Source organism: Podarcis tiliguerta (genome assembly GCF_965153285.1).
Source record: "Podarcis tiliguerta genome assembly, chromosome: 9".
Taxonomy (NCBI): domain Eukaryota; kingdom Metazoa; phylum Chordata; class Lepidosauria; order Squamata; family Lacertidae; genus Podarcis; species Podarcis tiliguerta.
The window spans coordinates 74,679,165-74,700,422 of record NC_139542.1 but is presented as its reverse complement, the minus strand read 5'-3'; the positions used below and the strand labels follow the sequence as shown (position 1 = coordinate 74,700,422).

Genomic DNA, 21,258 nt, shown 5'->3' with positions numbered 1-21,258 from the left:
CGCACTGACCCCTCTCGCTCTCCAGGCTTCAGCGAAAGCCTGCATTCGCCCCATAGGACGCACACACATTTCCCCTTCATTTTTGGAGGGGGAAAAGTGCATCCTATAGGGCGAAAAATACGGTAATAATTGAAGGCAGACCAATTATCATCTTTAAAGAAATACCAGTGAGACTCCTGCGCAAAAGGGAAGGATATAGACAAATAGTAGGAGTTCTGAAGAGAAATGCCATACAATACAGATGGGAGTTCCCTGAAAGGATTGCCTTCTTTTTTAAGGACAAAAGATTTAAGCTAACAGACACCCAAGAAGTGGAAAAATTACTGAGAAGGTATGAGAAAGAGCTTGGCAAGGCTGAAGATAGGTTAAGAGATAGAGAGGGAAGCAAAAATGAGAGGAAAGGAAAGAAGGAGAAAGGGGAAAAGGAAAAAAAGAGGACAAAGAGGAAGTAGAAGAGGAAGAAGGTGCCGTGGGAGGTGAAGAAGTAGAAGAAGAATATACAGGGAATAGAAGCTCCAAAACACAATTTTGAAAACTCAAATCGAATAAATAGAATTTAATTATAATTATGTCTTTAAACTTTTTGTCCTGGAATGTGAATGGTCTAAATGAAAAACTTAAAAGGAATAAAATAGAGAAGGTTTTAAGGAACAAGAACTATGATGTGATTTGTTGTCAAGAGACACATGTCGCCAAAAAACATAAACATATATTGATAAATAAAAGGTTGGGAATTGAATTTATTAATTCAGATGTAAATAAAAAAAGAGGGTTGGTGATTTACGTCAAGGAGAAATGGGAACCTGTATTAATCTGCAAAGATGATGAAGGAAGAATCCTGCGAGTACAAATCAATTACCAAGGGGGAAAATTTAATCTGGTAACCGTTTATGCCCCAAATACAAATAAAGCAGAGTTCTTCAAAAAATTGGAACAAGTATTATTAGAATTAGAAAATCACAAATTAATTCTGCTCGGAGATCTGAATGGAGTACCAATACCAGAATTAGATAGAAGCGGAAAAAAGAGGAAATCAAACCAAGGGAAACTTCCAAAATCATTTAATAACCTTGAGGAAAATCTAGACCTGATTGATATCTGGAGGCATAAAAACCCAATAATGAAACAATTTACACACTTTTCAGAACCACACCAGAGCTGGGGCAGAATTGATCAGGTATGGGTCTCAAGAGGACTATTCACAAGAACAATAAAATGTGAAATACAGCCCAGAACCCTTTCGGACCACAGCGCAATAGTTCTGGAAATAAAATGTAAAACATCTGGGCCGTATAGGTGGAGAATGAATGAATACATATTAAATAAATTAATAACAATAGATGAGATTAAGGAGGCAATTAAGAAGATGAAACCAGGGAAAGCGCCAGGTCTTGATGGTTTGTCATCTAAGTATTATAAAGTTTTAGAGGAGTACCTGGCCCCGGTGCTATGTAACGTAATGAATAATATCTTACGAGGAGAGAGGATACCCGATTCCTGGAAAGAGGCACACATCACGTTGATACCTAAAGTAGAGTCCGATAAATTAGATATAAGAAATTATAGACCGATATCACTACTCAATAACGATTACAAAATCTCCGCAGAAATAATGGCGAATAGACTTAAGAAATACTTAATAAAATCCATCCATAGAGACCAAGCCAGATTCCTCCCCAACAGGCAATTCAAGTCAAGTCAAGTCAAGTTTTATTGCGGCAAAAGCCAGTAACACCAAACACCACAAGATCAGACAAAGAGAATTCAACAATGGCATCAAAAAAAAAAAAAAAAAAAAAAAAGGATTACACAAGGGAACTTCGCATTGTGCCATTCAACAGAAGAGATTTACGTTTCCTGATTACCAAAGTGCAGAATTTGGCCACCTCGTATGATATTGAGCTTGAGGAATCTTCCAGAAGGTATTTTCATAAAATTTCGGGGGAGGATTCCAAATAATGTTGTAGGGGTATAAATTTTGATAAAAGCGGGAAAATAAATTGAACTCGTTCTTCACTATAAAATTTGCAAAATAGAAGGATGTGTGTGACAGATTCTACCTTATTAGACATACAGGGGCAGAGACGTGCAGGCATTGGTACCCGCGTGAATTTGCCGTGCAGCACTGCTGAGGGCATTGTCTCAAAGCGGGCTCTAGAAAAAGCCCATCTATAAGCTTCATTAGTGATGTTAGTTAAGTAAGGGGCAGCTGCAAAATTAGGCCAAGCTTTTAGACATCTATACATCTCCGGGAGTAGGGCGTCTTCTTGTTGTAATTCGACATCGTAAAGTCTCTGAGTAATAATTGCTTTTGCCTTGTTCAGAGTTCCAATAAAGAGATTTTCAGGGTTTAGGCCAATTTGTTTGATCTTGTTAGTTATTTGCAGAAGCCAAGGAGGATAGGGAACTGTGGCCAGGAAGCAAGGTAACAGTCCCTTAGGATTGTAGTGGATTTTCAGCCAGAGGGATATTGCTTGCTCCCAGACTTTTAATTCCACTGTGGGCAGTCCTGCCTCTTGCCTTAAGACTGCATTAGGTGTGCATCTTGGGGTAGCAAATAGTGATCTTAAAAACTTTGATTGAAAAGTTTCAAGGGTCTTAAGGTTGGCAGAGGGGCTAATTTGAGAGCCATACAGGAGTTGGGCCAGAGATTTTGCCAACAGACAATTAAAAGACAACGTAAGGCACATAATAGATATTATTGAATATTTGGAACTCAGGAATGATATCCCCGCGGCATTAATTTTCATCGACGTCAAAAAGGCCTTTGATAATGTATCTTGGCGGTTCGTATTAAAATGTATGGAGAGAGTAGGGATAGAGGGCCCCTTTATGGAAGGAATAAAAGCGATTTATTCAAGCCAAAGGGGTAAACTAATTATTAACAACAATTTAACTAATTTGTTTGTGATTTCGAAGGGTACGAGACAGGGTGCCCTTTGTCCCCCCTCTTATTTATTATGGTGCTTGAAGTAATTACAAATAAAATAAGGAAAACATCAGAAATAAGAGGAATCAGAATTGGGGTAAAAGAATATAAACTAAAGGCCTACGCCGATGACTTAGTAATATCATTAGAAGATCCAGTAAAAAGTGTCGGTAAAGTTTTAGAGCTATTAGAAGAATTTGGAAAATTGTCCGGATTTAGGTTAAATAAAGTAAAAACCAAGATGTTGACAAAGAATCTGGCTGAAGACTTAAGAAACCAGCTATAATTGCATACAGGAATCAAGGTGGTGAAAAAGGTGAAATACCTGGGAATATGGGTCTCCACAAAAAATATAAACTTAGTAGAAGATAACTACACTAAGACCTGGAGAGAGATTTAAAAAGATATAGATACAGTTGTGCCTCGCAAGACGAAAAGAATCCGTTCCGCGAGTCTCTTCGTCTAGCGTTTTTTTTGTCTTGCGAAGCAACCCCATTAGCGGATTAGCGCTATTAGCGGCTAATAAAGGCTTAAGGGATTAGCGGATTAGCTGCTAAAAGGCTATTAGCAGCTTAGTGCCTTAGAAAAAGGGGGTGGGGAGCGAAAAAAAATCGCAGGAACTCGCAAGACATTTTCGTCTTGCGAAGCAAGGCCATAGCAAATTTGTTTTGCAAAGCACCTCCAATACGGAAAACCCATTCGTCTAGCGGGTTTTCCGTCTTGCGAGGCATTCGTCTTGCGGGGCACCACTGTACTTGGAGTAGGATAAAGCTTTCCTGGTCAGGAAGAATAGCCGCAATTAAGATGAGTATTCTTCCAAGACTGCTGTTTCTATTTCAGAATATCCCAGTGATAGAAATAAAAGACTTATTGAAAAAGACACCCCCTGGTGGTTATCACCAATTGACATCATAACAACTAAAAAACTAAACATGGAAAGTGAAAGATGGACCTATGAAGACCTCCTGGTAAGATCAGAAAAAGGTTGGAAAATCAGAACATATGAAGAGTTAAAAGATAAATTAACAGGATGGCTACAATTCCACCAAATTAATGCCCTATGGAATGAACATAAAAAAATAGGAATGAATGAGAAAAAGTCCAGATATCAGGTGGAAATACTAGAAGGTAACTCCAAACTTCTATCCAAAATGTATAACCAACTACTAGATTGGGACACCAAGGATGAAGAAATAAAGGAAGTTATGGTCAAATGGGCTATAGATCTGGGATATAATCTAGAATATGACAGGTGGGTGAAACTTTGGAACAAGGACATGAAATTCACAGAATGTGTTGGACTCCGAGAAAACATGGAAAAAATGGTACATCACCCCTGTAAAATTGGAAAAAATGTATAAGACCGGAGACAAAAGATGCTGGAAATGCAAAACCAAAGAAGGTAATTTCCATCACATGTGGTGGACCTGTGAGGAAGTGAAAAGGTTTTGGGGGCTTATTGTAAAATGATTATGATTTGTGTATGATGACAAATGTTAAAAGTGAAAATGATTTTTAAAAATAAATAAATATTTTTTTAAAAAAGAAAGGATTCAAATAAATATGTCATTTTTCACTTACCCTTCTCTTTGGTACTCCTCGTCCAAATTTGACAAGAGTTGGGAACCTGCTACAGACAGATCTAGCGCAGCTAGTGGTAAATCCCGATAAGCAAAATTAACAAGCTGTACAGGTGCTATGCTTTTGGTCTCTTCTTCAATTTGCTGAGATATTATTTCAACTTCTGAAATTCCGCCTTCTATAGGAGGCCTAAACAAATAAAGTCAACAGAAATGAGAAAAAAAAAAAAAACAGAACACACATGATCACCAAAAATGGAAAGCTATATACCACAACTGGCACCACTCAAATTTTATTTTATATAACAATAAGCTGTGCAATCATCCTTTGTAATGCAGCACAGAGAATATAAACAGGGTTATCTACATATACAGTAATTCTTTCTGCACAGCCATCAAAAGAGAGAGCACCACTCATGGGGGAGGGCAAAATATTATCCAAGATATGAGACTGAAGCCTCTGCTTGAAAATTAAGATGGTGGGCAGCTGGGCTTTGCCCTTTTGAGGGCACCCACCTGCCCTGAAATCAAACTAAAAAGAAAAATGTAAAGCTTACAAAAGGGAGGGGGAAGGGGCCTGGCCTCAGCAGCCCCAGGGCTTCAGCCCCACCAACACCCCCCATGGGGACATTCATTACGTGTCCTCAAAAACAGTTCAGTGATCTACATATACAAAAATATATCTTATTTTACATGCAACAGAACCGATGAGAAAGCTGAGGAGAGCTGCACACGGGGCTCTAGGAGGGAGGGATGCGATCCCCCATGAATCCAGGCAAAAGCCTCTCTTCCAGTTTGACCCACACTGGGATGTAGTTACAGATTTATAATTCGATATTATATGAGAAATTAGATATTATATGAGAAAATGCATGAAAGCATCTTCCAGTGTCCTAAAAGCAGCCATGGAGGGAGAAATATAGACTGGGGCTGGGATGCTGCGGGAGGAGGGCGATTCTTTAACACCTGATTTACATCACACACACACACACACACACACATACATACCCCGCTGGAGCAGGGGCAAATTCTCTCCCCCCTGCCACACACACACACACACACACACACACACACTCGATAGCAGATCAAGCAGTTGAAATTTAAAATTGGGGATCCGCTACAGGGAACAGCACCCCACCCCATCAGATGCTTTAAAGACAGATACCAGAAGACTCAATCATAAATCTTCAGCATCAACTCCAGTTTGGGCTCCAATAACACAGGGCAGCTTTTTAGGTTTCTTTTAGCAACTGCTGGGTGTTTTGTGCAGATTTTTTCAAGGGAAGGGGAGAGGAGGGAAAAGGAAATAGTGACTATAAAAAGGCATGATTATTTCCTTAGGGAAGCAGCCACAAGAATGCTTTGTACCCCAACGTCCCAACTTTTCCTTTATAATTTGGCTGCAGACATTCCTCTCTGAAGCAGGTGATCAAAATCCTCTATTGATTTAAGTAACAGGGACAGTCATCTGTATAATATTAATAGCTCTCATGTTCCACACAAGGGGCAGAAATTATGCAAGAACCTTAACCAGATACAGTACTTCTTTTGGAGAAACTGGAAAACTAGAAAAAGGAGGAGCCAATCAGAGCACAAGGTGTTTTGTTTTTTTAACCATCTGTGTGCCTAGATTACAGTGGAGAAGAGAACAGTGCCTGGATTACATAGGAAGAGAAGATTAGAAAACTAGAAATTCAACAGGGGCATTTTTTAAAAGCATGTTTTTTAAAAAACAAAAACAAAAAGTCATCTGTACTTTAGCTAAGTACCATAGATTCCGGCGTATTAGGCGACCCCCCAAATTAGCAGCTGCAATTTGGGGGTTTGTCTTATAAGCCCAGTCGCCTAATCCGCGGGGCAGCTCCGCGCCAGGAGAAAGCAGCCCTGCGCGCAGCTGAGCCTGCCGCTCGCCGCGCCACCCATACCTGGCGTATAAGTCAACCCCCGACTTTTTAACCTCTTTTCCGGGGTTAAAAAGTCACCTTATGCGCCGGAATCTATGGTAAATACTGCACTCTTCTTGTTAAGACCACCCTTACAGAATCTGGTGTCCTCCAGCTGTTATGAACTACAATTCCCATCAGACCCAGTCAGGATGGTCAATGGCCAGGGATTATGGGATAATTTTTTGTTTCTTCTTTTACTCACCCCTGTGTGTTGTGAGAGTTCACAGGGCGATGAGGCTCGCCGGCTGCTAGGGGGCACAGAGAGGAATGATTACAGGTATTCTTTGATTCTGCCTGCTTCAGCAAAGGCTAGTTTACTCCTTCCTCCTGCTCAGAATGATGTAGGGCACAGACTGATTCCTCTGAGCTTGCCATTAATCATCTTTCTCCCGAAGGATTGCTTCCAGCAAAACTGTGAGAAGTGGGAAGCGCCTGTCCCACTTCGGGACAAAGAGCATCCAGGAGCCTTAGCCAAAATCTGCAGTGACATTGGAAAACTTTCTGCAGTCAGGACTTCTCACTCTGCTACAAGCCATCTTTCTCTTATGGGGAGGCGAGAGACAGAGAGATAGACAGACAGGCTTGTTTATAGGTAAAGTGGAAAGATATCAATCTCTGATCCAGAAAAAAATAGTTCTGGGTTACTACCAGTGAACATCCCTAAGCATGAGTCTCTCCTTAAACTCCCATTTTAATGATTCTCACACCTAAAGGAAGTAACAAAGGCCCAGGAGGGGCCACTTACTTAATTGCACAGCTCTCTGCTGTCTTTGTCTGCCCTCCACCCCTGCTGAGCAAAACAAGAGTCCCCAGATGACAAGAGGGTGACAACGGAGCGTGCCCCTCTTCACTGCCAGTACTACATGGACATTCAAACCAGGTTTATCCAACCCATCTTATATAAGTTCCCTGGGCGTTCAGAACAACACAACAACACAACATGTTACTACAGGACAAAAGCCCAGAAGTCACATATTCAGTCATCAGATTTTGCGTTGCCATGATAGATATTCGTTGAAGGATGGTCTATGCTACAATATGGCTCATATTGTTAGATCTGCACTTCTGAAGCCCCACCCCATAGAGCTGTTTTAACTGGTCTTTTAAAATTTTCTTATCAGTTTTGATCCATCCTTTATTTACGCTTAATTAAGTATTCTATGTATATGCTTTAAGCTATGTTTGGTTCTTGCTCCCATTTATTTAATACTTATTCGCTTAGAGTCATATTGTTATGCTATTTATTTAGATGCTTTGCTTATGCTGGTCTGTGACCGTAATAAAGTAAATTCATTCCTTCATTCAAGAGGGTGATGGAAGGGTGGTAAGTGTCAGAGGCGTGCTTCTTAGCGACAGTAGGAGAAAAAGGTTTGCTCTGAAAGGGAGGAGCCCCACCTGCTTAGAGGCAAATGCAGATTCAGGGAAGGCTTCTGGACCAGAATTCCCCAGGTCCCTAACTACTGGCCATGCTGACTGAGGCGGAGGGAAACTGAACTCCAGCAACATCGTCAGGGCACATGGGCTACCTTGGTGGCACAGGAATGGGGTCAAGTGTGGTAGGCTAAGGAATCTGGCATGCGGGCGGGGGCTGCATTGGTGCTGGAAGGAAATGGACATGAAGCAGAAATGAAGGTTAAAAATGGCCAAGTTGGATTTGTAAAAAAACATTAAACTATCACAGTATAAGCCACCACAACGGAAAAAGAGCAATAAGAAAAACAACCAGCAGAATTTAAAACCAACCAGCCAGCCAGCCAGCCAGCCAGCCAACCAACCAACCAACCAACCTATAAAGCAACATCAAAGCAATTTGCAGAGGATTCCAAAGGCTGGGGAAATTAGAAGGTCTCCATTTAGACATACATAGAATGCATTATAGTAGTCTAATCGGAGGCAGGGCTGCAACTGGCACAGAAGGCTAAGGTGGAAGAAGGCCCTCCATGCCACGCAGGCAGCCTGTGCCTCCACTGAATGCAAACTTGCTCCTTTGCAGAGAGTGCAACCTCATTCAACCCAGTCACCACCACTAACCTGGTAGATGAACCACCCATCCAAGAGGACTGCTGTATTGTCTGGACTGAGCTTCAGTATTGGCTCTCAACCAATCCATTTTTACCCCCCATCAATCTTAACAGGCCTGGAGGGAACTGCAAAATAGTAGTACACCCTTTCAGTTGGGTGGACCTAACTAGCTACAATAACATGATCAAACTAGGCTGAATTGAGGCAGACCAATAAACTATATTAATCTGGGGAAGAAGGAACTTCCAGAGGACAGGATCACACTTCAAAACGACCTTGACAAATTAGAGAACTGGGCCAAAACAAACAAGATGAATTTTAACAGGGAGAAATGTAAAGTATTGCACTTGGACAAAAAAAATGAGAGGCACAAATACAAGATGGGTGACACCTGGCTTGAGAGCAGTACATGTGAAAAGGATCTAGGAGTCTTGGTTGACCACAAACTTGACATGAGCCAACAGTGTGACGCGGCAGCTGAAAAAGCCAATGCAATTCTGGGCTGCATCAATAGGAGTATAGCATCTAGATCAAGGGAAGTTATAGTGCCACTGTATTCTGCTCTGGTCAGACCTCACCTGGAGTACTGTGTCCAGTTCTGGGCACCACAGTTCAAGAAGGACACTGACAAACTGGAACGTGTCCAGAGGAGGGCAACCAAAATGGTCAAAGGCCTGGAAACGATGCCTTATGAGGAACGGCTAAGGGAGCTGGGCATGTTTAGCCTGGAGAAGAGGAGGTTAAGGGGTGATATGATAGCCATGTTCAAATATATAAAAGGAAGTTATATAGAGGAGGGAGAAAGGTTGTTTTCTGCTGCTCCAGAGAAGCGGACACGGAGCAATGGATCCAAACTACAAGAAAGAAGATTCCACCTAAACATTAGGAAGAACTTCCTGACAGTAAGAGCTGTTCGGCAGTGGGATTTGCTGCCAAGGAGTGTGGTGGAGTCTCCTTCTTTGGAGGTCTTTAAGCAGAGGCTTGACAACCATATGTCAGGAGTGCTCTGATGGTGTTTCCTGCTTGGCAGGGGGTTGGACTCGATGGCCCTTGTGGTCTCTTCCAACTCTATGATTCTATGATTCTATGAAAATAGAGTCCGCCATGTGTCTGATTTACAGCATGTATAGTTATCTTTCCCTTACATTTGGCAGTAAAATAATAAATCCAGTGTGTGCTTGTGTTCCTTTAAGAAAAAATGTTGAAGAAAGGCATGACTCCCCTGAAGCCTTTTTTAAATCTAAAATTAATTCCTCTCCTCCTCGGCCTCTTGGATTGAACTTGTTTAGATATTTAGCAACTGCCTTTCAAGTGCTCAAAGCAGTGAACAAGATATAAAAGAAAGCTATCAATACAGAACTCCAAAATTATAGAACTACACGAGCAACAGAAAACCAACCAAAGGCTATTGTTCAGCCCGGACACTGAGATCCAGCTCTGAGGGCCTTCTGGCTGTTCCCTCAATGCAAGAAGTGAAACTACAGGGAATTAGGCAAAGGGTAGTCTTCTCGGTAGTCGCATCTGCCCTGTGGAACACCCTCCCATCAAGGAAATAAACAGCTATCTGAGTTTTAGACTTTTAGAAGGCAGCCCTGTATTGAGTTGTTAAGTGTTTGCTGTCTTAAAAAGGTAAAGGTAAAGGAACCCTGACAGTTAAGTCCAGTCGCGAACGGCTCTGGGGTTGCGGTGCTTATCTTGCTTAAAAGGTTGAGGGCGCTGGCGTTTATCCACTTCCGTAGACAGTTTTTCCAGGTCATGTGGCCAGTATGACTAAGCCGCTTCTGGTGAAACCAGAGCAGTGCACAGAAACCGCTTCAGAACACCGTGACAGAAACCAGAATGCCATTTTCCTTCCTGCTGCAGTGGTACCTATTTATCTACTTGCACTTTGACGTGTTTTTGAACTGCTTAGGTTGGCAGGAGCTGAGACCGAGCAACCGGAGCTCACCCCGTCGCGGGGATTCGAACGGCTGACCTTCCGATCGGCAAGCCCTAGGCTCAGTGGTTTAGACCACAGTGCCACCCGCATCCCTGTTTGCTGTCTTACTGTGTTTTAATTTGCTGGAAGCCGCCCAGAGTGGCTGGGGCAACCCAGTAAGATGGGCAGAATGATGATGATGATGATGATGGATGCAGCCCCTTCTAAACCCAAGCAAGAATTTTTTCCCCTTCATTTTAACAGGCAGAAGACTTCAAAATTCAGCAGCCACTGCCATATAGGTCCCTTACTTTTTGCAAGGGAAGGAGAGTAAACAATGACATCTAACCAGAACACCTTGGCACCTGCAATTTATAACTTGACCACAGGTGCACAAAACTTCAGGCCTGTGAACTGGATGTGTGTTGAAGCATTCACAAGACCTCTGGTGAACTAAGCCTAGGTTGACCAAAGGACAGTGGGAATGTGATTAGAGCCACAGATTTTAGTGGTCAGTAGGGATAAACAAGAACTCTCTGATGAGACTACTCATTTTTAATTAATTAAATCACATCTCAAATACCTGTTACTTGCACCTCCCATTGCCCAAGTCACTGTTTTCATCATTTGAGAGTATCAACCACCTATTTGGAAACCAAGGCAATAAGGCTCAAATTTCAGGTTCTCCAAATTACTTCCCACCTTACAGTTTTAGTGTGTTCTCAAACATTTAGTCTGAGAACTACAGTTAACCCCAAGAACTGGGTGGTGTGTGTTTTTTCAGCGCAAGTGTCCCCCAGATAAAGCCGTGCCTCTGCTTCATGAGGTACAGGGTTCACTTTGTGTAATCTAGTGTGTGCCTGCTAAAGTAACACTTTTAAAAGGAGAAAAAAAAATCCCCCTGAACGCTGGTGCCCAGTTTGCTCTGCTTTGAGCCTCTGGGACCTCACATTCCCAGCTCACTCAGCTACAGTCCATCCACCAAAGAGAGAAACTAGGTAAGTGAAGCAAGTGTGTGGAGACTCCTAGCAGCAGTGAAGTCTGGCTGACACTGGCCACCTAAGAGAAACAGACACACGCACGAGAAATATGCTTATCCAAATAAAAGTGTTTAGACTGAGACAACAGGTGCTTCAAACCAGAGCAGTACAAAGAAATGATGCCAGATTTATTCCCATGCTCTGCAGCTGCTCATAGATGTAAAGCACGAGCATTGTCATTCCGCACATGCACACCCAAACACACCACCCGCACAGAGAGGGAGGAACAACAACTCTAAAAGGTTCTTTTACAAACTATATAAAACTCACTGATGGCTGGGAAGGCGCAGAGTCCACGTGCCCTCAGGTGAAAGGGCACAGACAGTGACAACACAGAAAGGGGAGAACTGTGGAAAGAAGGAAAACCAAGAAGGAAGAGGCAGAGAGGGAGAAGGAGAAGAAGAAAAAGAAAGCCCTTGCAGGGCCAAAAACACGGTAAGAGTAGTAAGTAATTTACAAATTGCTTGCTGAGTTGAGAGATGATCCATTCATATGTTTTTGATATACAGCACCTACAATGAAAGTCAACGGAGGTTCAGCTATCAGGAGCAAGTGGGTTTTCTGCCCTTATCTTTTGTTTGCACTCCAGAGGGGTGTTGCACAGGCAAGGCTGGGAAACGCAGATCCCTCCCTGACAATGGAAAGGGGAGGGCCCTGGGACAAAAGCTACCATGAGGATGTGCCTGAAAAGGAACCGAAGCAGCTAACATTCTCTTCTGCGCGGTCTCTTCACCACATGCCCTGGTCAGCACTTTATACAGATGAGAATGTTCCATTGACCTCCTGAACACGTGATTGGCATTCTCCATCTCCGCCTGGGAGGGACACAGGAGCAGAATCAACACTTCTGTGTGAGTACAAAAATATACTGACATTAATATATACATATTTTACTTCTAGGGACACTGAAAGGTCTGCCTGTTTCAGCAGCATGTAAAATGTGAGCTTCGTGGATCCTTTCATTTCTCAGTGAAGTGGGGTTTTCGTTTGTTTTTTAAAGGGAGGAGGGTGGGGAGAGCCAAGATGGGATACAACCCAGACATTTTTACTACAGGCTTCTTGTCTGCACATCTTCTAAGCTTTGTGGCCAAACTGATCAGAGCTGATGTCCTCAGGAGTCTTGTGGTTCCCCTCTTTAATATATAAAGCATGCTTTGCTTTAAGTCAAGATTGTGGCTCAAGCTTGTGAAGTTGGGCTGGCAGTTATTATGATTCAGCAAAGTGTAGCCCTTTCTGTGATGCAACTGCAGAGGTGACGGCACACAGTCCAGCCGAAATGCAAACACCGTAGTCTTTATTTGGAAAGAACTTTGGAATGCCAGAACCATTTGGGTAACAAAAGTTCTGGAATGCTCATCTGTATCTGGCTGCTTACAGAGTGCAAGAAGAATTTTGACGACACCATCTCACTCCCTTGTGTGCTCATCAGTAGAAATGCATTCAGTGAAAACTGGGGGAAGAGTGGGAGGTGCACTTTTTGTAGCTTCTGGGCCGAGGTCTTTTAACTACCGATAGTTTTTCTAACACTGAACATAGTTCTATTTATGAAAAGAGCAGGTTGTATGCATGGACTTATTCAGGTTCCCTGAAACAATCGTATTTCTGTGATTTTAGTTTTCTAGAACTTGGAAGCTTGCTTTTTTACTTTCCGCAACATAGCAACAAGATGGTTCAGCTAAAAAAACAGTTTCGCTGCTTTACCAAGGGTTAGGAAGAAGAGAGTTGTTTCCTTATAATCAGGGTGGGACACCTCTGAGTCCACAGGCCAGTTTCCCCAAACCACCCTATTTAGGTCACTGGTCTCTCTGCTGCTGCCGCTGGGCCCAGGGCTCCTCATGGGGTCCCTGCTACTTGCGTGTGACTGGCAGGGACATCGGGGCTCGCTCAGCTGGGGGAGGGGAGCCCTCCCACTGCCCGGCTGAGTCTTGCAAAAGAGCCCCAGGTCCCTGCTGATCATGTGGGGCTCGCTCAGCTGGGGGCAGGAGACCTGCAAGGCGCTGGGGTGAAAGCGCCTCAGCTGCCGTGGAGAGAGCTGAGTCAGTTTCACCCCATGCTCACCGACTGATGTTCGGTTGGTGACACATTGCAATGTTGAAAACCCAACATAGCCCAATCCTAAGTCAAACAGAAAGAATTTCTCAGGAGGTACCGAAAAATTAATCTAAATGGGAGAATAAAGACATCAAGTTGGAGATCCAGCAGATATTTATTAATACTCTTTTATTTATACTCTTGGAAAGTGTGTATAAAATTTCATGTGACAAGACAAAGGAAGATCATTTCGAAATGCGAGCCATTTCAAGAGAAAGAAATACCCTCTCAAATGTGGTCTCTGCCTTTTCCACTCACAAAATTGATGAAATGTCAAATTGTAGCTCCTGATTAATTATTTTACAGACTTAGCTTCCTTCTGGAAATGCAGTATACAGACCTCAGGAGGTGGTGGGCTCTCCTTCCTTGGAGGTTTTTAAGCAGAGGTTGGGTGGCCACCTGTCCTGGATGCTTTAGCTGAGATTCCTGCATTGCAGGGGGTTGGACTAGATGAGCCTTGGGGGTCCCTTCCAACTCTACGATTCTATGATTCTATGACTAAGTAAACATGAAAGCAAGGATGGATCCTTGTGTTTCCACCATGTGTTGGTGGAAAGGCATCTGTGTTTGGAGAAGCGGGGAGGGGACAATCTGGCAAACATGACATCTGGGCCTGCAACTCGCTTCAGGGAGAAAATGTTAACTGCATTTTCAGCCACCCCAAATTCCTTCTATCGTCACACAAGAGATGCAGTTGATATGCAGTGAAGACAGAAGGACTTGGTGTGCTGCAGCATATGAAGTGGCTTTAGATAAGACCACTTTCCATGGCGCTCCGGCTCATAGAGTCGTTCCCTCCCAGTCCTGCAGTGCTTGGTCATATTGGGCAGGAAGAACAACCACAGTCACAGTCACTGCCTTGAGATTTCCAGCTCACACTTGTCAAGGAAATGAAATCCCTAGAGACCCGGAAAGCTCTCTTCCATCAGGTCAGACTACACTATTATTGTCTTCTATGACTAGCAGTAGCTCTTTGCAGAGCTGGACAAAAATCTGCCCCATCATCAACTACCTGGTCCTTTTGAAACTGGGAGATACAGGGATTGAACCTAGAATTGTGTGCCAAGCACATGATGCACCACTGAGCTACAATCCCTGCTTGACAAACCATGCTGGGATAAATATTGGGAGGGAATGTGTGTAAATTCCTGAAATTTAAATATAAACACCCCCCCCCCCACTCAGAGACAATGACAGTCTTAAGACCTTTCAAGGCATCCAAGATTGATCCTTAAGAGGACGACTTTGCCAAGCATGACGCATCAAGACCCGTTCAAATTCAGATCTGAAATTTGCAGTTAGGATAGCAAATTCACACCATTCTGAGAGTGCCAAAGAAGTGGAAACTCGATTCCTTTTATCTCTTTTCCGTGACTCTGCCACAAAAGTCACAAGGCATGCATCTGGAGGTCGCATGGCTTACCACACATGGCAGAACACTGCTTTGCTCCTGCTGGGAGCAAACAAACAATGATTCCTAGGCTTAGCATTACAGTACATCCAAACCGGGGGTTTCACTCCCAGCAAACCAAGATTGGTAGCCAAAGGTCCCCCCCCCCCAAGAAGCTGCAGTCTGTAACCCAAGAAGAAACAAACAAACCACGTCCCTGGGTTCAGATACAACACAATGCCAGAGACTGTAGTTTGCTTCCCCTGCATACTAGCGGGGGGGGGGGGGGCGGCCTCAACAACTTTGCTGAAGCCTCCCCCAAATTAGATCAACAACTTTTGATCTTCCTCTCCCAGAAAAGCTCAACGACTTTGGTCAATCCAATGGGTAGATCACTGTCAGGGTTTTTATAGTGGGAGTAGATCACAGTCTCTGGACATCCCTGCTTTAAGCAATTAACAATGATTTAGTGTGATTTGCAAACTTGGCTAGCACAGTCCAAAGGGTGCTTCAGATACCAGAAGAGTGAACCAGAATTCCAGAAAATGACCCAAGATTATTATTATTTTAAATGAAGCCCACTATTACTGGCCCCAGTAGACCCAACTCCATTAAGACGCATAGATTACCATACCTTTGCACCATAGTGGTGACCTTGGCTTCAGGCATCTCACCTAATGCTGCAGAAAGATTCCATTAGTCATAGGATACATCCACCATCTATTGAACTAAAGTGGAACACTTTTGAAGCCCATTGTGCCGCTGCGAAGTTGTGCTGCCCTTTTCATTTAAGAGATGAGTAGATTTCCAGAGATAAACAAAGCTCCATTCACATCTGGAAGCACAGCAGAAAATGTCATTAGGAAAGCAGACATTGTGCATCTTTTCAAGGAAAAGTGCCCCTGCAAGTTAGGGGAGTACAGCAAGTATTTCAGTCTTATTTAGTCTCCCTAAAACCTGGATAGAAAAGTTGACGTCAAGTTCCAGCACAGCCACGTGTACTTTTCACCCTGGAGAAAATAACGTTTTGCAGCGCTTCTTGACCAATTCTGTCCCCAAATACTGGTATTTCAATATTTAATTTTAAAAGAATTTCCAGATAAAGCTCTCACAGTTGGAAGATTTAGACTAAGAGAGAAGGGAGGGGTAGGTTTTAAAAGTGGGAAAGTATGAGCCATGACCCATGCAACTGTTCTCATCCATTCCAGAAGCCTTGCCTCCTCCGCAAGAAAGCGCTCTCTCCATGCTGTCCACAGAGACCTAACCCTCACATCCCAACCAACCCTAACATCTCTTCAAGCATTGCTCCCCAGCTCTTAAGTTCTCGGCTCCTGGATAAGCTGTTGGAGAGCAGAGCATCCAGATCCAGCAGCCTCCAAACCCTTCAACACCCACCTTCGGGCACAGACCCACTACTAGGCAGCTGTCAGTGAGAGACACTTCTTGCCAGAAGGGAGAAAAGCATTTCACAGTGATACCCCTGAAGTGGCAAAAGGGTGCTTAGATGTCTTCCATTACAGAGCCCATGTTATAGATACCATTCATATCCGAACAGAACTAGGAAAAATACATCCCAGGATTAATCTAGAAGGTATAGGAGAAAATAGAGCTGGGAAACCATTTTTAAAAAATAAAACAAAAAAGCTCAGATTAAAGCTTATGTTGTCATATAGTTCAGACATTTCAGCAATGTCTTATCATTGCATTTCTTTTTAGGTGGGGAGGGGTTATCTAAACAATAAAAGGTTGAAAGCAAATGAGAAGAAAACCAACCAATTTCATCAGATGTGACCACACACTCAACCACCTGATGCCATCCATTAGAAACTACACTAGGATAATTAGATACAACACACACAGGGGGGAGGGCTGGGAAACCAGTAAAGAGAGGTGCCTTGGAACCAAACCAAATGAAGTAACAGTGATAACCCAAACAGTTGAACATTAGTTGTAAGGGTGGGTGTTATCTCCAACCTTTTCATTCCAACAACAGATGAAAAGGACTCATTCTGAGAACATGCTCTCTTGCTGGTTTGACTTCTTTTGTGTCATTTTAATGCACTGGCCATATTTTATCTAGCCAGTTTTTCAAATGGGGTGGGAATCGCCTCAGTCTTTCCGTATTGAGCAATGTAAATCCTGGCTGTCACGAGAAGCGTTGCAATCGCTTCTAGGCGCAGGAGCAGCAGCAGCAGCAGCAGCACAGCTTCAATGGCCTTGACTTCTCCTGCTCCTGCCACCTCCACTGCGTCACGCTCGGCTCTGGGCTTGGCCTCCTCGGGAGCTCTTTGGACTCCCAAAAAAATATTGGGGGCCCCAAAAGGGCTCAACCCCAAGGAGATGGTGCCCCTGTACCACTGGCAGAATGTCTTGGAAGAAATATGTTTTCAGACTACAGCTCATCAAAGATCTAGGAATGTTATTAGACATCCAAGCTCATTCCACTTGCTTGCTGGATATTAGAACTTTATTTTATCAAGTCTGTCTCCCATTTCGTCTTATATGTGGGCTGTGTATAAGTAAATTTAACTTCAGAAAAAATTGTGTAAACATTAGTTATTAATTTTGTTGGGTTTGTTTTCAGTCAGTTTCAAATGCTGCTCATCTACAGTCTTCCATATTTGTTTATTAGTTGTTCTGCCACATGTCTGAGCTAGAAAATCTTTGACTGAGAATTTATACATAGCAATTTCTACATGGCAAGCAGTGTATGAAATCAGATAGGCATATTTTGCACCTGGCTATCGGCCACCTGCAACCAAGTGAAGACGTCTGGGCGCTAGGATGACGCCTGACATCTCTGCCATCTGGAGGTGCATGCCTGCAGATCACTGGATCTTGAATGTTTTTACATACCAATACCACATCCTGTAGGAATAGGCATATATATATATATATATTCTTTAAGTTCTTAGGGTTCTTCACCTAGCTCAAAGTTGTCATCTGAACTAGCCAGATGTTTAACTGATAATCAATCACAAACAGCCCATCATTTGAAAAATAAGACTTTAGAGCTACAAAAATGGCAACTAGACCTTCTGTTTTGGTGACTGCAAGACTTGTTTAAGGTGTGCTCTATATATGACTTTCTAACAGTGTTAGGCACGCTCCGCCGATGCGTACAGGGATCTGAAGCAGAACTCCTGGGCAAAACAAGGATTGCCTGTATTTATAAATTAGAGGACAACTGTCATTGAATGTCCACTAACTGAATTTACTTTGGCTCATTTCAGACAGCAAGCATCAGTTTTCCAACACAGTATATCAATGACCTAAAACAAACTTTGAGGTTTTGTGTTTCTACCTTAACAGCATTTGTTTCCATTTTTAAACAGGCCACTGTTCTCTGACAATCAAATTCAGGGAACTATGGTTTCTCTAAATGGTAAATGAGAATAAGACAGGTGCTGAACCTATAGTTTGATGCTGGCATGTTCTCTCACCACCCATTGTTCCCAGGGTTCAGATGACACAGGGATTGTGCCTTGCAGAGAGATCTGAATTGTCAATAAACTGGTTGAGTATAAGCCCTGCACAGTCTGGCAATCAGCTGGAATTGGCTGCACTAGAATGTTCCCAGTGGAGCCAAGGGGGCTGGACAAAGTGGTGGCCTCCGAGGGATTCCTCCAGCACTTTGGACATAAACTGCTTCCCCTTGAAAGGAAAAAAAAGTTTCATTTTTCAATCAAGCAGTTTGTAGTCAAAGCACTTCCTTCAGCACTTTGAATGCAAGCTGCTTTTCCTAGAAAGAAAAAGATAACCTGCACACAGGAGTACAAATCTAGATCTGAATTACTACAGATAGGGGATCTGAACACAAAATTCGAAAACTGCACAAAGGCCTGTCCAAAGGCAATAATTAATGCTCCTATTTTATAGGCCTGGAAGACTGAAGCTGAAAGATAGATGATTATCACAACACCAGCCCAGGGCAGATAACATCCTTTTTTCACTCAAACCTGTTGACTATTGGGAGCAAGAAAACTTTACCAATATGCGGCAAGTCACCCAGAGATCTGCAGTTAGATCCCAACTTGCTCTTCTATATTACAAGCAGACAAAAGGTGTTCAAGCACACACATGCGGAAAACGAAAGCATTCCTACTGTGACATTTGAAGTTCCTCATGTGCAACTGTAAGCTGGCATACTCTACCAAAAGACTGCCTGGCATACAAAAGCACTACAGGATTCAAGTCACACACGGCCTATAAATTACCCATGTTTGCCTTCACAGAGTCACACACATATAAACTACTTTTAAAGACCAGTGACATGATGCTACTCTGGAAAAAATTCCAAAGCTGTATACAGTGTAATTTTTGAGTTATGACCAGGCTTAAGCATTCTCCCCACTGGCACAACGGGGACGTCAAATCCAATAATAGGAAGCAAAAGCTTTGCATTAAAAACCACTCTCCTCAAAATAAAATTTGATGGAACCTAGAGATAGCATCTGCCATTAATACTATGGGCATACTTCCAGAAAGGATGCATTTAATCTGTATGAATTTGTAGCTCGAAATGTATATTTTAAATACCACCTGCATAATAACACAAGGTCACCCTATTAATATGAAGTGCAGCAATCTTCTCCCAGATGCAAGGTGCTCTGCAGTTTAGTTCCTGATGACAAATATTCCTGATGTTTTAAGACTGTGCATTTCCAAAAAGCTACTTCATCCTGGAGTCCCATAGGGTACAGCATTTGCTAGCCTGGACCAAGTAATCAATCAAATGTGGTATTTATATTTTGCCTTGTGCTTTGGACAATCTTAGTTGCTTAAACTGGGGATGCAACCCTCCTCTGCTGGCCTTAGGGGTTACCTTACGCCCTGAAAAAGGAGGCCTTGCTGCCCTTGTCACGCAGTATAGCGAGGGCGGACTGGCACATTACATGCCTGCATCAGTGCTAATGGCTTTCACTCAGAAGGGGGAGAGGGAGAGAGATGACAAAACAGAGACACAGGACTCAGCTATACAGCTGCAAATAAAGTGTTTTAAGTGTGCTGTAAAGTGTAATATACAAACGTGACACTAGATGGCAATGGTGAATTATGGCAAATTCAATATGTTTTTCAAAACATTTTTTAAAAAAAGCATTTTCACAGCGTTGTTTTTTTTGGGGTGTGTAGATTCCACCACAGTTTGCTTTCAGCGTGGCAACTGGACAGGATGGAATGCTAAAGCCCAGCTCCTCCTGCTTCTCCGTCTGATCTGTGGGAGAGCCATCACTAGCTCCCAGCAGGTTTCCAGTAGAAACCCAGACCACACAGGCTGCTTCCCTCCCAGGCCCTCCATCAGCAATTCCTCTTTTTAAAATCAAATTTATTAATTTTTCACAAAGAAAAAAAACTAACATAAACCATAAATTACTTTATCAATTGACTTCCCGTCCTCCCCTTCCATTGTTTCCATATTTACCCTTAAATGCTGCATATTCCGCCTATACTATTCAATACATTCAATTTAACCTATTTATCTTAATTCACGCAGTTGCTCATATTTCATTCAAATGCTTGCATTTTCAGCTCACTATAGTAGTTTTTGTAATAATCAATAAAAAGTTTCCAATCCTCAAGGAATTTTTCATCATTTTCATCTCTAATCTTTGCTGTTAATCTTGCCAGTTCCGCATCATCATTTTTAAAAGCCATTCTTCCTTTATTGGAACCTCTCCTTCTTTCAATCTATGGGCATACAGTACTCATAACCGCTGTCGTTAGATACATAAATAAGTTAACTAACTCTTTTGGTACATCATTATCTATAATGTCTAAAATAAACGCTTTGGGTTTCTTGGGAATCATCAATTTAAACATAGTTCTAATCCCATTATATATCATTTCTCAATAGTCCTTAGCTTTTTTGCAAGTCCACCACATATGAAAAAATGTTCCTTCTGTCATTTTGCTGTTCCAACACATACCTGACTTAGTTTTATACATTTTGGCTAGCTTATTTGGTGTTAAATAGTTTCTTAAATAGTTCATTAACCTGGTAATATTGGAGCCAATTTTGTATCCAGGCCTTAACATCCTCTAACTTTTTAAGCTTCAAAGAGGAATTCACATAATACATCTCTATAGGTTTCCCATTTCATTTCCATGTTTCTTTTCATTTGTGAACTTGCTTCAGTAGGGCATAACCACAAAGGTGTTCTTTCAAGCAAATTCTTATATCTCATCTATACACCATACAAACCTTTCCTTACAACATGATTCAGAAACCATTTGTGGACTTTTGTTTTATCATACTATAAATATGCGAGACATCCAAATCTTCTGCCATATCCTTTATCCTTCCAGATCAAATAGTCTAGCATATGTGAATTCCATTCTTTT

General features: G+C 42.4%; 1 protein-coding gene and 1 long non-coding RNA gene across 11 annotated transcripts in view; one reads left to right on the top strand and one right to left on the bottom strand.

Moving 5' to 3' along the window:
- Window positions 1–21,258, bottom strand: part of TMEM266 (transmembrane protein 266) — a 96,753-nt gene that overhangs the window by 52,505 nt on the left and 22,990 nt on the right. The window contains exons 2-3 of one of the 8 annotated variants that reach the window (XM_083399029.1): window positions 15,551–15,751; window positions 4,511–4,699 (exon numbers count right to left, since the gene is read on the bottom strand). In XM_083399029.1, the coding sequence (XP_083255155.1) occupies window positions 4,511–4,699; window positions 15,551–15,585 (224 nt within the window). In that variant the 5' untranslated portion in view covers window positions 15,586–15,751. Of the gene's footprint in view, window positions 1–4,510; window positions 4,700–15,550; window positions 16,082–21,258 lie in introns of those variants that run through there. The other 7 variants (XM_083399031.1, XM_083399035.1, XM_083399032.1 and 4 more) reach the window with 7 other exon arrangements.
- The window catches only part of LOC310657925, a 66,657-nt gene continuing 55,022 nt past the window's right edge, over window positions 9,624–21,258 (top strand). For 2 of the 3 annotated variants that reach the window (XR_014502002.1, XR_014502003.1), the window contains exon 1: window positions 11,885–12,286. This is a non-coding gene — a long non-coding RNA (uncharacterized lncRNA). The other variant, XR_014502001.1, reaches the window with a different exon arrangement.